Source organism: Embiotoca jacksoni, unplaced genomic scaffold, assembly GCF_022577435.1.
Source record: "Embiotoca jacksoni isolate LCO1_2020_lvr unplaced genomic scaffold, fEmbJac1.0.p SCAF_19, whole genome shotgun sequence".
NCBI lineage: Eukaryota > Metazoa > Chordata > Actinopteri > Embiotocidae > Embiotoca > Embiotoca jacksoni.
Window position 1 is genome coordinate 4,350,754 of NW_027185329.1, and position 11,890 is coordinate 4,362,643.

General features: G+C 40.7%; 1 protein-coding gene across 2 annotated transcripts; it reads left to right on the forward strand.

Moving 5' to 3' along the window:
• Positions 1–18: 18 nt before the first annotated feature.
• Positions 19–7,877, forward strand: LOC138200431 (fetuin-B). 2 transcript variants are annotated; one of them, XM_069153092.1, is made up of 7 exons: positions 19–311; positions 1,291–1,401; positions 1,818–1,905; positions 4,614–4,780; positions 5,333–5,440; positions 6,472–6,558; positions 7,150–7,877. In XM_069153092.1, the coding sequence occupies exons 1-7, from the start codon at positions 87–89 to the stop codon at positions 7,633–7,635; spliced, it is 1,272 nt and encodes a 423-aa protein (XP_069009193.1). In that variant the 5' UTR covers positions 19–86; the 3' UTR covers positions 7,636–7,877. The 2 variants fall into 2 exon arrangements, with proteins under 2 accessions (XP_069009193.1, XP_069009194.1); XM_069153093.1 differs by having other exon boundaries at positions 6,472–6,552.
• The last annotated feature ends 4,013 nt before the right edge of the window (positions 7,878–11,890 follow it).

Genomic DNA, 11,890 nt, shown 5'->3' on the forward strand with positions numbered 1-11,890 from the left:
GTTCCTATTGAAGGCAAACAGAGGAGAACAAACTTTGCTCTAAAGCAGCTCTGTCTTTTCATCTCCTGTCTAAACCTGCTGCCACCATGGACAAATCCATCTGCACCTTATTGCTGCAAATATCCCTTCACAGCCTGAGTGTGTACGGAGAGGGTTTTGTCCTGATGCCCGTTGAACTCGCTCCCGTACCCTGCAATGACAAAGCAGTGGAGAAGCTGTCTCGCCTGGCTGTCACTTACATCAACGAGGATCGCACCGAAGGCTACAAGTTTGCCCTCAACCGCATTGCGAATGTCCACCTTCACGCTCAGGTCAGTAACAGAGACAAATGCCGGAGGCCGTTGTAAAATCCTGTCAGTTGGTGATCCGTTCATGTTTAGCTGGGTTGGAAAGGTTATTTTGCCTTTCTGTTGCTGCTGTAATATCAAAACATCCCAATGAAAAGAGCCATAAGCTGATAGTATTCATGTAAGTGGGACCCCGTTTGATAAGATTTGTGTTTTGTTGTTAAAAATGAACACACTTCTAAACAGGAGTGACTCTCTTACACTGCCACAATGTGCTGAGTCACGGTCTGAAGAAAGATAATGAAATTTAAAGCGTGCTCTCTGGATCCTAGATTAGGAACCACTGGATTAAATCAAAGCTGTGAAAAAGAGCAACAATAACAACAGTGTGCGACCACTGAGGACTAAAAACAAAGACTATATGTTGGCTTGCACTTTGCTGTGAATGACCGCCATCAGTGCACGTCGCTCTTAATAATTACAGCATTAAAATCAAAGTACATAATTTTCCATCGTGAAATGAGAAGCCGTCCCCTTTTCACGCCTCATGAAAAAAGGCCTTTAGGACTGAAGAGGCTGTTAATAAAAGTCCAGGTCATTTCAGTCCAGGACTGCTGGGACAAACCTTGCACAACAGACTTTATGAACTTCATGCTGTCAGCTGCTGAAGGCTATAGTGGCCTAGCTGTGGGATGGATCAGGCTTTTAAGAGGCTCAGTTCAACTTCATGACCTAAAAAGGCTGCCATTACACCTGCTCAAAGTGCTGACATTTGTTTTCGGTAGCGCTTAAATCAATATTGTCCAAAGTGTTATATGGAATTACACAGAGCACCTTCTAAATTGCTCCTTAAATATGTAACTGATGGGACCTGGCAGGAGGCATGTCATAAATCTGAACCTCGGAGAGGCAGCAGCATTCATTTAAAGTTGGTATACTTTGTCCAAAATACTGGTACAGTGCTTATTCTCTCTATTACCTGTGTTTGCATTGTGAATGCCAGGGCCCTGCAGGCAATGTCTACTACCTGGACCTGGATGTCCTGGAGACCAAGTGTCACACAGGCAGCCAAAAACCATGGAAACGTTGTGACGTCCGTCCGTTCATGGAAACAGTAGGACACACACGCACACATCTACCAACAAACAAACATCTTTGCACTTGTACTATACCTGCAAGGACACTTACTTGTAAGATGCTGTATGTACCACACTGTAAAAAGGCACTTTTACAAAGTTCAAGTTTTAAGCACCTTTATTTTGAAAGGTGTCCTAGCTTTATTTAGCATTTTTTGGGGGGGACTGATTGCGTTTTAAAGACATAAATCATAATTGTTTACCCCACTGTACTGGCAGATTTGTTGTTGTTTGATACGAACAAATTATAGGCCTACAATTAGCAGGCTCTGGCTTTGGTCCTCACATCAACAGAAGCACAGAACCTCACGTTTAAAACTCATTCGTTCGTTGGACCTGTTTTAGTTTTGTCACAAGAAGCTGTGATTTCTGTCCATTTTATTCTTTATTTTAGCAAGTTTCTGGCAACTGCAACACCACCATCCTGCACACACCAGAGGGCTTCTCCTACCTGTACAGCTACGACTGCGCTCTGGTGCCAGGTAACATCAATTATCATGCATTAGTGTGATGTATGAGCTCTATGTGATTAAATCAAGTGGCATTTTACAATATAAAGAGCCCGAACAATACAAATTGCAACATATTGTGTTTTTGTTGGAGCCGAAATGTTAATTTTTTTTTTTGGTTTTCCTTATTTGAAAGACGAGTTCATTTTTTGGGTGTGTTAGCATGCCAGGCCACTAGGGGGCAGTAACATGTTGGTGATGGGTCACGTCGCACAATCAAGCCATAAATCCAAACAGGTCATTGTACCTGGAACACCGGAGATGCAATGGCTCTTTGCGCAAAAATGGTACGCTATACACTAAGCACAATTAAAAGGCGCAAAAACTATAGGTTATATTCTAAATACAACACCGGTGCAAACACAGCTGAGAAACTGCAATCTGCGATTTAGAAAGAAGAAGATTTAGAAAAGAAAGAAGAAGCAAACTAAAGGGAGGCACAAGATGGAACATTTAACAAAATCTAAATTTTTAAAACAAATAAACCCGGTGCACTGAGCATCTCTTCTATACATTTGTAGGCATGTCATTTTAACATTAATGTTTTATTGTGGTTGTCATTCATTTTATCTGCTGCTCTTTGTTCTGTTATTTTCATCGTATTCACTTGCTGGTCTTTGTGTCCTTTGATTTTAAAGTGTACTAGGACCATCATGTTTTGTGATTACACACTTAAAATAAATGGGTTTAAGGATAACCCATAAATATTTGCGGTGGTAACAATTACCTACTGTCCAATGCTTATGAGAAAGCCAATAAAAGTAGTGTACCACACAGAATAGACATTTCTCACTGTGGACAATGCAATTTGGGCGGCACAGTGGTGCCTCACAGCGAAAAGGTTCTGGGTTCGAATCAAACTTTCTGTTTGCATGTTCTCCCCGTGCCTGCGTGGGTTCTGTCCGGGTACTCCGGCTTCCTCCCACCATCCAAAAACATGCACATCAGGTTAATTGGTGGTTCTAGAAATTGCCGTTAGGTATGAATGAGAGCGTGAATGGTCTTTGTGTCTGTCTCTGTGGCCCTGTGATGGACTGCCGATCTGTCCAGGGTGTAACCCTGCCTTCGCCCTAAGTGAGCTGGGATAGGCTCCAAAACTATCACAAAACTTTCTTCAGCTCAACAACTCAAAATCAGAAGTCATATTGTTCAATTCCCCAAACAATAACACCAGTCTCATTGAGAGTCAACTTGGTCCTCTGTCTGCTTATTTAAAACCTGTTGCCAGAAACTTGGGAGTAATGTTTGACTCTCAGTTAAGCTTTGAAACACATCAAAAAAATGGTCCAGTCCTGCTTCCTTCAATTAAGAGCCATCTCCAGAATCAAACCCATACTGTCACACTCTGACCTGGAAAAAGTAATTCATGCACCCATTTTCTCTCGACTCGACTACTGCAACTCCCTCCTTTCTGGCATAAACCAAAAATCTATCTCCCGCCTCCAACTAGTCCCGAATGCAGCAGCTCGGCTTCTTACTGGTTACAGACGACATCACATTACTCCAGTTCTGGCCTCTCTCCACTGGCTCTCGGTTGGTTTTAGAATTGATTTTAAGATTTTGTTGATCACTGTTAAAGCCTGCCTGGGTCTGGCCCCGAGCTACATTATTGAAATGTTAGCCCCATATGAGCCAACTCGCAGCCTTACATCCTCCGGTGGGGCCCTTCTGGCCGTTCCAAAGTCGAAGTCAAAGGGTGACCATGCTTTTGCCATTAGGGCCCCTCGACTTCGGAACGACCTACCTGAGGAGATAAGGCTTGCAGAATCATTAACTTCTTTTAAATCACTTCTTAAAACCCATTTTTATAGAATTGCTTTTAAGTGATGTCGTCCCTCTATGTCCTTTTATGCTGTTCTTTTGTTCCCCTGTTTTTGTTTGTTTATTTTATTCATTTATTTATTTGTTTGTTTTCTATTCCATTTGCTCGTTTTGGTTATTTGTTTGGTTTTCTTGTATTCATTACCTTAATGGTATGGTCTTTTTTTTTGCCTCCTGTTTTCCTAAATGTTTACCGGTATTGACGTTATGTTTGACTATGCTTTGCTTCTCTGTAGAGCACTTTGTAAACTCTTTTTTTTAAAGGTGCTATATAAATAAAGTTATTATTATTATTATTTCAATTTGTCACACGGGTATAACTAACAGCATTAACAATGGCTTACTGGTTCAGCTAAATGAAACTGAGCCTTAATTAATGAAGAATTAGATTCACCTGCGTATTTCCCACTGTGATGAATCAAAATGTCGGCCATGAAAATGTCTATTTGGTTTCGCCCTAATCTCCATCTCAGTTTTTACATTATGCTTATTGTTTAGATGATTTGCAGGCCTCGCTAACCCACAAATGTTTAGTAAATCTGCATGTTTAAACCATTTCTCTGGTTAGGTTTCATGGATACATGCTGATAATGTAGAAAGCAGACATCAGTGAACCTAAAATGTCCTTTCCTCTGTCTGTACAAAACCTCACAGTCATGGAGAGAGATGCAATAATCCAAACTAAAATGTACATTAGGGATGCAAAGGTTGTTTGTCCAATCAAAATAGGTTTCCATGATTTATTCTGCTTTTAATGCCATTGATTTAAACATGATATGCATACAGGTTTATTAGTTGTAATTTCAATGCAAAATTTAGAATAGTAACTCAGCCACAGTATCACCCTCTGGACCCTGCAGATCCCCCAGAGAAGCTCCAACAGACCTGTCCAACCTGCCCCCTCCTGCTTCCCGTGGACAGCCCACGGGCGGTGACTGCTGCTCGGGTCACTCTGATGTCCTACAAGAGTCAGTCCACGCTGGGTGCAGAGCTCGGAGTGAAAAAGATCACGAGAGCTGCAGCGCAGGTACGACAAAATATACAGTTATTAACTCTGGTGGCGGAACCAAAGCTCCGGGGCAGATTTCATTGCTCAACAATGTGTTGAATGTTATGTTTATGGCAAAATTACACTTGTCTGGGTGTACACGACAGACGGTACAGTGCACCTTTGAGCCTCTGTGTGCCAGATGAGAACCATTACTGCTTAATAATAACCATAATACAATAGTAGAAGAGTCTGGCAAGGTGGCACAGGATTACTGAAGGTACTTTAGACCTCACTGTCGGGCCCGACTTTTGTTTGGGGAGCAAATGAGCAGCTGAATAGCTTGCTAGGGGACCAAAGCTCAGCATATTGCTCCTCTATGATAGTCCAGCTTTGGGATCTAAAGCCAAGATGATAGCCATTACAGGACATTACAGCACAAAACCATACCACCTCTGGTTCTGCCTGTGGATCTGTGGATGTGTGGATGTGTGTGTGTGTGTGTGTGTGTGTGTGTGTGTGTGTGTGTGTGTGTGTGTGTGTGTGTGTGTGTGTGTGTGTGTGTGTGTGTGTGTGTGTGTCATATTTCAGACTGTGCCAGTAAAAGCCAGCTTTGTGGAGTACACTGTCCAAGAGTGTCCGGAGGGAATGACAGAAAGAGGCACTTGCCAGCGACTGACACTCAACGCTGACACAGAGGTACTCAACCAGAAGTTACCCAGGCAAACACATTATATTGGTTATACACTTAGAGGCCACTCTGTTTGGTGCACCTGTGCAATCTAATGCAATCCACTTCTTTTAGAATTCCAGTACTGCTCAGTTGTCACATTTTGAAATGTGTAAATCGTTACATCTTTATTATCAAGGTCACAATTTGTACAAATCACCCAATTGTGATTATTTATACTGACCACAATCATTTTGCATAATTGTTGGAAATAATTCCATTCATCTGTAAAAAAGAACTGGATGAAAAGGTTTGACTCTTGTTGTTTATTTAATGATGTCATCTCATTGCACTCCCTTATTCTGCAGAGGTTTAAAGGTACATGTGTGAAGAATTAGCACCACCATGGTACTATGTTTATTTTGATTATTGGTCCTCGTCATCATCAGTAATTTTTTTGTTGTGAAACTTTTAGATGAAAACTCCAGGATTGTGACATCCCTACGTGTATGTAAATGGATGGGAGGAATATTCAGAAACCCTTCTTAATATAATGTAGTCCAGAACAACATCATATGATTGAACTGACATATTTCCTAACAAGTTGACAAAAGCTGGACATTATAAACTTCATAAAGGTTGAATTCGTGACAGAGTGTTCTGCATTGTTCAGGTGAACCTGACGAAGGAGCAATTTATGCGCGTTTAACATTTCTGTATTACTCAAAAACGAGCTGTACATCATTCAATTCTCTGAATGGATCAGACAACATCGTCGGAAATTTCTCTTTTTATTTAAGAAAATTACTATGTTGACAATATGACGCAAATTAATGGTGTTGCGAAACTCTAATAAACATCAATCATCTTGTTTACCATCACTGACGCAGTTCGAAGTGTTACTTGATGACATGACAGATTAATTTCTATGTTTAAAACTGACACCACTAAAAGGCTTCAGTAATTGGTTCTTGTATTAAAGGATCCTGACAGGAAATTTTATTTTTTATTTATTTATACCATCTTGTCTTAAAAGAAATGCATCATCTTCTTCTCCCAGACTGCAGGTTTCTGTACAGGATCTGTGCATGGAGACATGAACGCCCATCCTGATGTTAAGGTGTCCTGTGAGATGTTTAAAGTACGGGTACGAGAGGCAATTATTTACTATTTTATCAATAAGCCAAATGTAATTTCAAACAGGAGACCACAAACATCACAGTAAATAAATGTCTCCAAATGGAAGAGGAAAGGACGAGAACATGAATGTGAGCTTATCTGAATGCACCTGACATGTTTGTAGAGAACTTGTTTCATTATGTGTGAAATTTGACTTGCAGACCAAATCAAATTGTTTTGTCTTGTGAACCACGACAGTCCACTTACAACCGGAAAACGGCAGCGGAGAGGTTTAACAATCGCAGCTGTTAAAATGATGAATGTTTTATGTTTCACATTTTACTAAAGCAACCTTTGGAATGATAATTCAACTCTCTGAATGGTTGCTACTGGTCATATAATTATTCTGTCATATCTCACAAGTTGTGCTCGTATGTGTTTGAATATATGTGTGAGGTTTAAAATTGTATAGTTCTGTGCTATAATTATGTTGTTTTAGTTCTTTTTAGAGCTGTGGTGTGTAATGTAATATTGCATGACTGAGACTTCTTTTCTTTTTTTTGTGCAGCCACTCAGTTTGTGTCATAATTTTTTTTATTGGTGTGATGTTTGTCTACAGAATGTGGACTTCCTTAGACCGGTGCAGCCGCAGGGTCATGACCTCCCCCTCGACCCTGAAATCCCAACCTTCCCACCCCAGATTGATGACCCAGGAAATGATCTACAGCCTCTTCCCTCTGACCCCCCCGCTGCTGTTCAGCCAGCGCAGTCTGACCTTACACCTGTTGACCCCGTGCCCTTTGACCCCTCTGTTGCGGTTAATCCCTCAGGCCCTCTCACCTCGTCTTCTAGTGAGTCTGCTGAAGGTCTAGTAAACCAGCGGTCACCCGCTTCTGGGGCTTTCGATTCATCCTCTGAAGAAGTTGGAGGACCCATGGCTCTGCGTCCGCCCTTTAACTTCCGCTACCAGAGGCGTGACCGTAAGAAACGGCAGGCCTTGATTGAGACGTCCCCCTCTCACTACCCAGTCTTCCTGTCTGATTTCCCCAGTGGGCCCTCTCCTTTCCGATCCTGTCCCGGTCCAGCTCGATACACCACTGTTTAGCTGGTGCTGCTCAGAAGCCCATTTGTTCATGTATGATTTATCCAGTGACCGATAAACTGCTCCGCTCCCCGTCATTGGAGGCTCGTGGTAATTTGTTCTAATGAGAGGAATGCCATCTCTTTTCACTGGCCCTGTCACAACCTCTCTGTTGCTTCTGCAACAGTGCTCACAAAGCAGCTGAAGCTTACACATATACTGGCTTCAAATATGTACTCAATTTAAATAAATACTTTTTTTAATCACTTGCCAACTTCTTGAAGATCTTATATACTTAAGGTAATAGACAGATATCTATGTTGGTGGTGTGAAACATTTAGATTTATGACCTGAAACGGTCTAATAATGTGTTGATAAAAATGAATTTATTCTGTAACAATTTTAATCTTCAGTAAACTTTGTTATTCGTCAAGCAATGTGCCAAAACTCTTATTTCATTCCACCAGTTTTAGAGTTTTCTTCTTTATATTTTAGATCAAATTTAACATCTTTGAATTTTGAACTGTCAGTCACCACAAAAAAGAACACAATACTTTGGGACATTGTGACGAGCATTTTTCCACTAATTTCTGACATTCTGTATTGTAAAAGATGAATTGAAATATAAAAGAAGAGAAAGTTATTGCTGCAACCCCAAAATTTGTAGCTGCAATGTTTTCTAACAACTCCGGTCCTGAATATCCCTTATAACACATTTGAGTGTGACAATAATGGATCAGTTAATTACGTTTTCCTTTAAACCATCCCAACAATGCTTTGACAAAAGTAAATTGAGTGAACACAAATAGCTGCAAATTTACAGGGAGCACAGAAAATATTTCCAAGGAACAACAAAACTACATTTGCAAGAAGACAACTAACTTTGTGTTTGATACATGATCTCTGTTTCTTATTCAAGTCTGAAAAGGTTCTTATGAAAGAAAGAAATGCTCACATGGTCTTTATTGACATAATTTGAGGTCATAGGACTTCCATCAGCCAAAAGCAAATTCAAATTAACGTTAAAATCAAGTCTTTAAAAGTTGGCGTTTCAGAAAAATACTTTTACAGAAGTTTTACAGTGAAAGGTTCGCAGAACACACCAAAGCTTGTACTCCCCAACATCCACTTAGTTTAAAAACAGCTTCATGAACACATCCAGTGAAGCAGAGGAAAAGTCAGGGTTTATGACAGGAGGACTCTTCAGCACAGGGCTTAGATTGTGCCAAACAGCTCTGACGTGAAAGGAAAGTGCAAACATCTCAGGAAAGCTTTAAAAGCTTGTGGCTACCTAAAGTGACCTTTTGTCAACACAGCAACAAGAGCTATTAGATAGAGCAGAAAGGGACAGAGCAGAGAAGCGCTGCGAATGTGACAGGACATCTTGTACGTGGCTGAAGTGTCACTGAGGAGGGTCTTCAATAAACAACATTTCAGTCTTTTTCAAAAGCAAGCATCTTGTCCATTAGAGGCAAACACTCACCCAAAACAAAAATCAGAGCAACGACAAATGACAAATTCAGAGACCTGTGAGTCAGGAGATGAAATATGGCCAAAAAAAGAGCAAAACTCCCACAGGACTCGGCAGTGTATCTTCATTGAGAAGACAGCGGAACGTCCTCTGAAGAGAGCAAAGTAGTCATTTGACTGAGAGGACAGATGGTTTGATAGATGAGTGAAAAATGCTCCTCACCAATCACACGCGTGAGATAGCCATGTAAACAAGTTAGTGAATGTACCATCAATGTGTGAATGACCAACACTAGGTTTAAATTCCTGAGACTCCCCAGGTGTGTCAAAAGTCACACTTCTGAATAGCATGCTGACAAACTGAGTTAAACATGTGTCTCCGGGAGAGAGAAGAACTCCTGCCTCACTCTCTTCGGCTTGAGTTTTGTCTCTGCTTTCTGTCCAGAAATAAATCCCCAAAGCTACAGAAGGAGTTTGGGTGTGGGTGACCTTGTAATCCCTCCTGTCCCGTTGAGCTCATTGTAAATCCTTTTTGTACAACTTATCCCGGTTGCTTACCATGTGGTATACTGAGTTTTTTTCCATTGTCAGGGCAGTGAAAGCAGTAGCTTCAAACTATCACTACATTTATTGCTACGTGCTTGTTGTTTTTGTACATGGGTCGCAGTGGCTTAGCGCTGCTATACGACAGCACTGAGTTTCAAGTCAGTTTTCAAAAATAATTAAACGACAACATGCGTGGGCCAAGCAACAGAAGCATGTTCATAATGTTACTATGAGCGCAAAAGATAAAGCCTTTCTACACAGGTGGCATCTGTCCTCCCCAAAACGCCACAAATAAACAAACACACTGGAGAAGAGGGCAGACTGTCTGTTAAGAGTAGGACAATGTGTCTGCTGTTGTGGTTCATGGCATAAGCATCTGTGATGTCCTGCTGATCGAGGGCCGTCAGATATTTTTGACCCCCGAACTCTCGTGAGACATACCACTGAGTTTAGTGCTTCTTCTTCTTTTGTTTAACTGGCGGGCTGCAAACCAATGTTGAACTGTACCGGAGTGTGTAAAATCATGACTTTATGTGGAAATTAGATTCTTGCAATTAACCTGATTTCAATTAAATATATGAATGAAGCTCTTTTGATCTGTTGAGACTCCACTCCCTTCCCAAGCCTATCACGCTGCCTGCCAACATTTCTCTTTCCACACAGAATTGACTGCATTTTAATGGTACATGTTCAACAATTGAGTCCTATGTGTCCCAATCTCAGCCTAGAATAAGTAACATAAAATAACGGACATAATAACCTGATAGTAAAGAGAAAGAAGGGCTAGGGCATAAACTGTATATAAAATGGGCAAGGAGTTTTTTGTAAATCATATATCTATATAATGCTAAAACGTGTCATTGCATCCTTATTTTTCATAATTTTAAGGGCTCTTCTTTCAAAAACAAAAACTTCTGACCTTTTGAGAAAAGTTTTCCAGTTGGAAAACATTTGGGATCTGAGTGCTTCTCCCACCAATTGCAGTTTATATACCAACCCAAACAAAGCCAAGGTTTTTCATTTTGTTTTTGTAGTAAAATCGCTTAGGCTTCTACGGATACTGAATAATTGTTATTATTTATAACTCATTTAACTCACTTTTCGTGTTCTTTGTAGACCACCTTAGTATACAGCGCCATTTCGGCATAAATACTTTTATTTTGAAATCGTGGTATGTTTTTGCTGCCTTCAAGTGCTCTTCGTAATTCGAGGTGAGGATTTATAAAGACGCTTGCGGGTATATTTTGGCAGCCTTTGCGTTCGTTTACACTTTAAAAAAAACAAAAAACAGAGCAGCTGTTTGATTTAGGGTTTGTTATTTATATATGAAGAGTAACTTTGTGCGGCAGGGGGGCGGGAGACACCTTCAAACGCAACTATTAACTCAGGCATATAATTGCCGCAGAATGAACCGAGGCAGTTCGCCACAGTTTGCTGAATAAAACGGGACTTCAGTCCACCAGTGGGGTTTTTAAAACTTTCCTCCGCCCCCCACCTTAAAAAAAACCTAACATTTCGCCATTTGATTGGTCGCTGAAGTAACGATCTCAAATTGTCCGATGGTACGTGAAGGCAGCAGCCGTGGAATCATAATTGGAGTCAGATTGTGAACGCGAGGAGTGGCTTCAACTTTTGCTTCCCGAGACAGCGGAGTCATCTTCCTCCCAGATGGACGAGTGAGTAGTAACGTCAAAGTTTATCTGGTTTAAAAGCTTCTAACTTGCGTTAACTTTTTTTTTTTTTTTTTTTTTTTTTTTTTTTTCCTTCCTAAAACCGTCTCGTGGTACATCCGCGCCATTCAGTTTGAGGTAGGTGATATAACTTCCCTTGAAAAGTTTTGTTGTCGGTCCGGTTGTTGTTGTTGTTGTTGTTCCTTTCTCAAAAGCGCGTGTTACGCTTATTTTGCTCACAGTAAAACGTTTTGATGGATATTAACATACTTGAATGTCTCCTCGCTGCAGTGTTTGTCAGACGAGGAGGGGGGGGAAACATGTGATGACACGTTTATACTAAACCGACTCATATCCAGCTTTTCTTGTACCTTATTTCCCAGACACGCATCATCACGACGGCTGACTCATGAGACTCAATTGAACGTAACATTGCCTAACAATGAGTTTATCTTTGTCTGTGAAGACACTACGGTTAATTAAACTCGTGTTCAATATCGGTTAAAAAAAATATAAATAAATTTAAAAAAAGTTCAATATTGTATTCTGCTTTCAGTTATTTGTGAAGCGCATTCAACTCGTTTAGGGTAAAC

Excerpts from the sequence above, each read along its gene's own strand:
- LOC138200431 (XM_069153092.1), top strand. The coding sequence starts at position 87 with ATGGACAAATCCATCTGCACCTTATTGCTGCAAATATCCCTTCACAGC. Across the intron at positions 1,906-4,613 it reads CGACTGCGCTCTGGTGCCAG|ATCCCCCAGAGAAGCTCCAA; the intron begins GTAACATCAATT and ends TGGACCCTGCAG. Across the intron at positions 6,559-7,149 it reads GTGAGATGTTTAAAGTACGG|AATGTGGACTTCCTTAGACC; the intron begins GTACGAGAGGCA and ends GTTTGTCTACAG.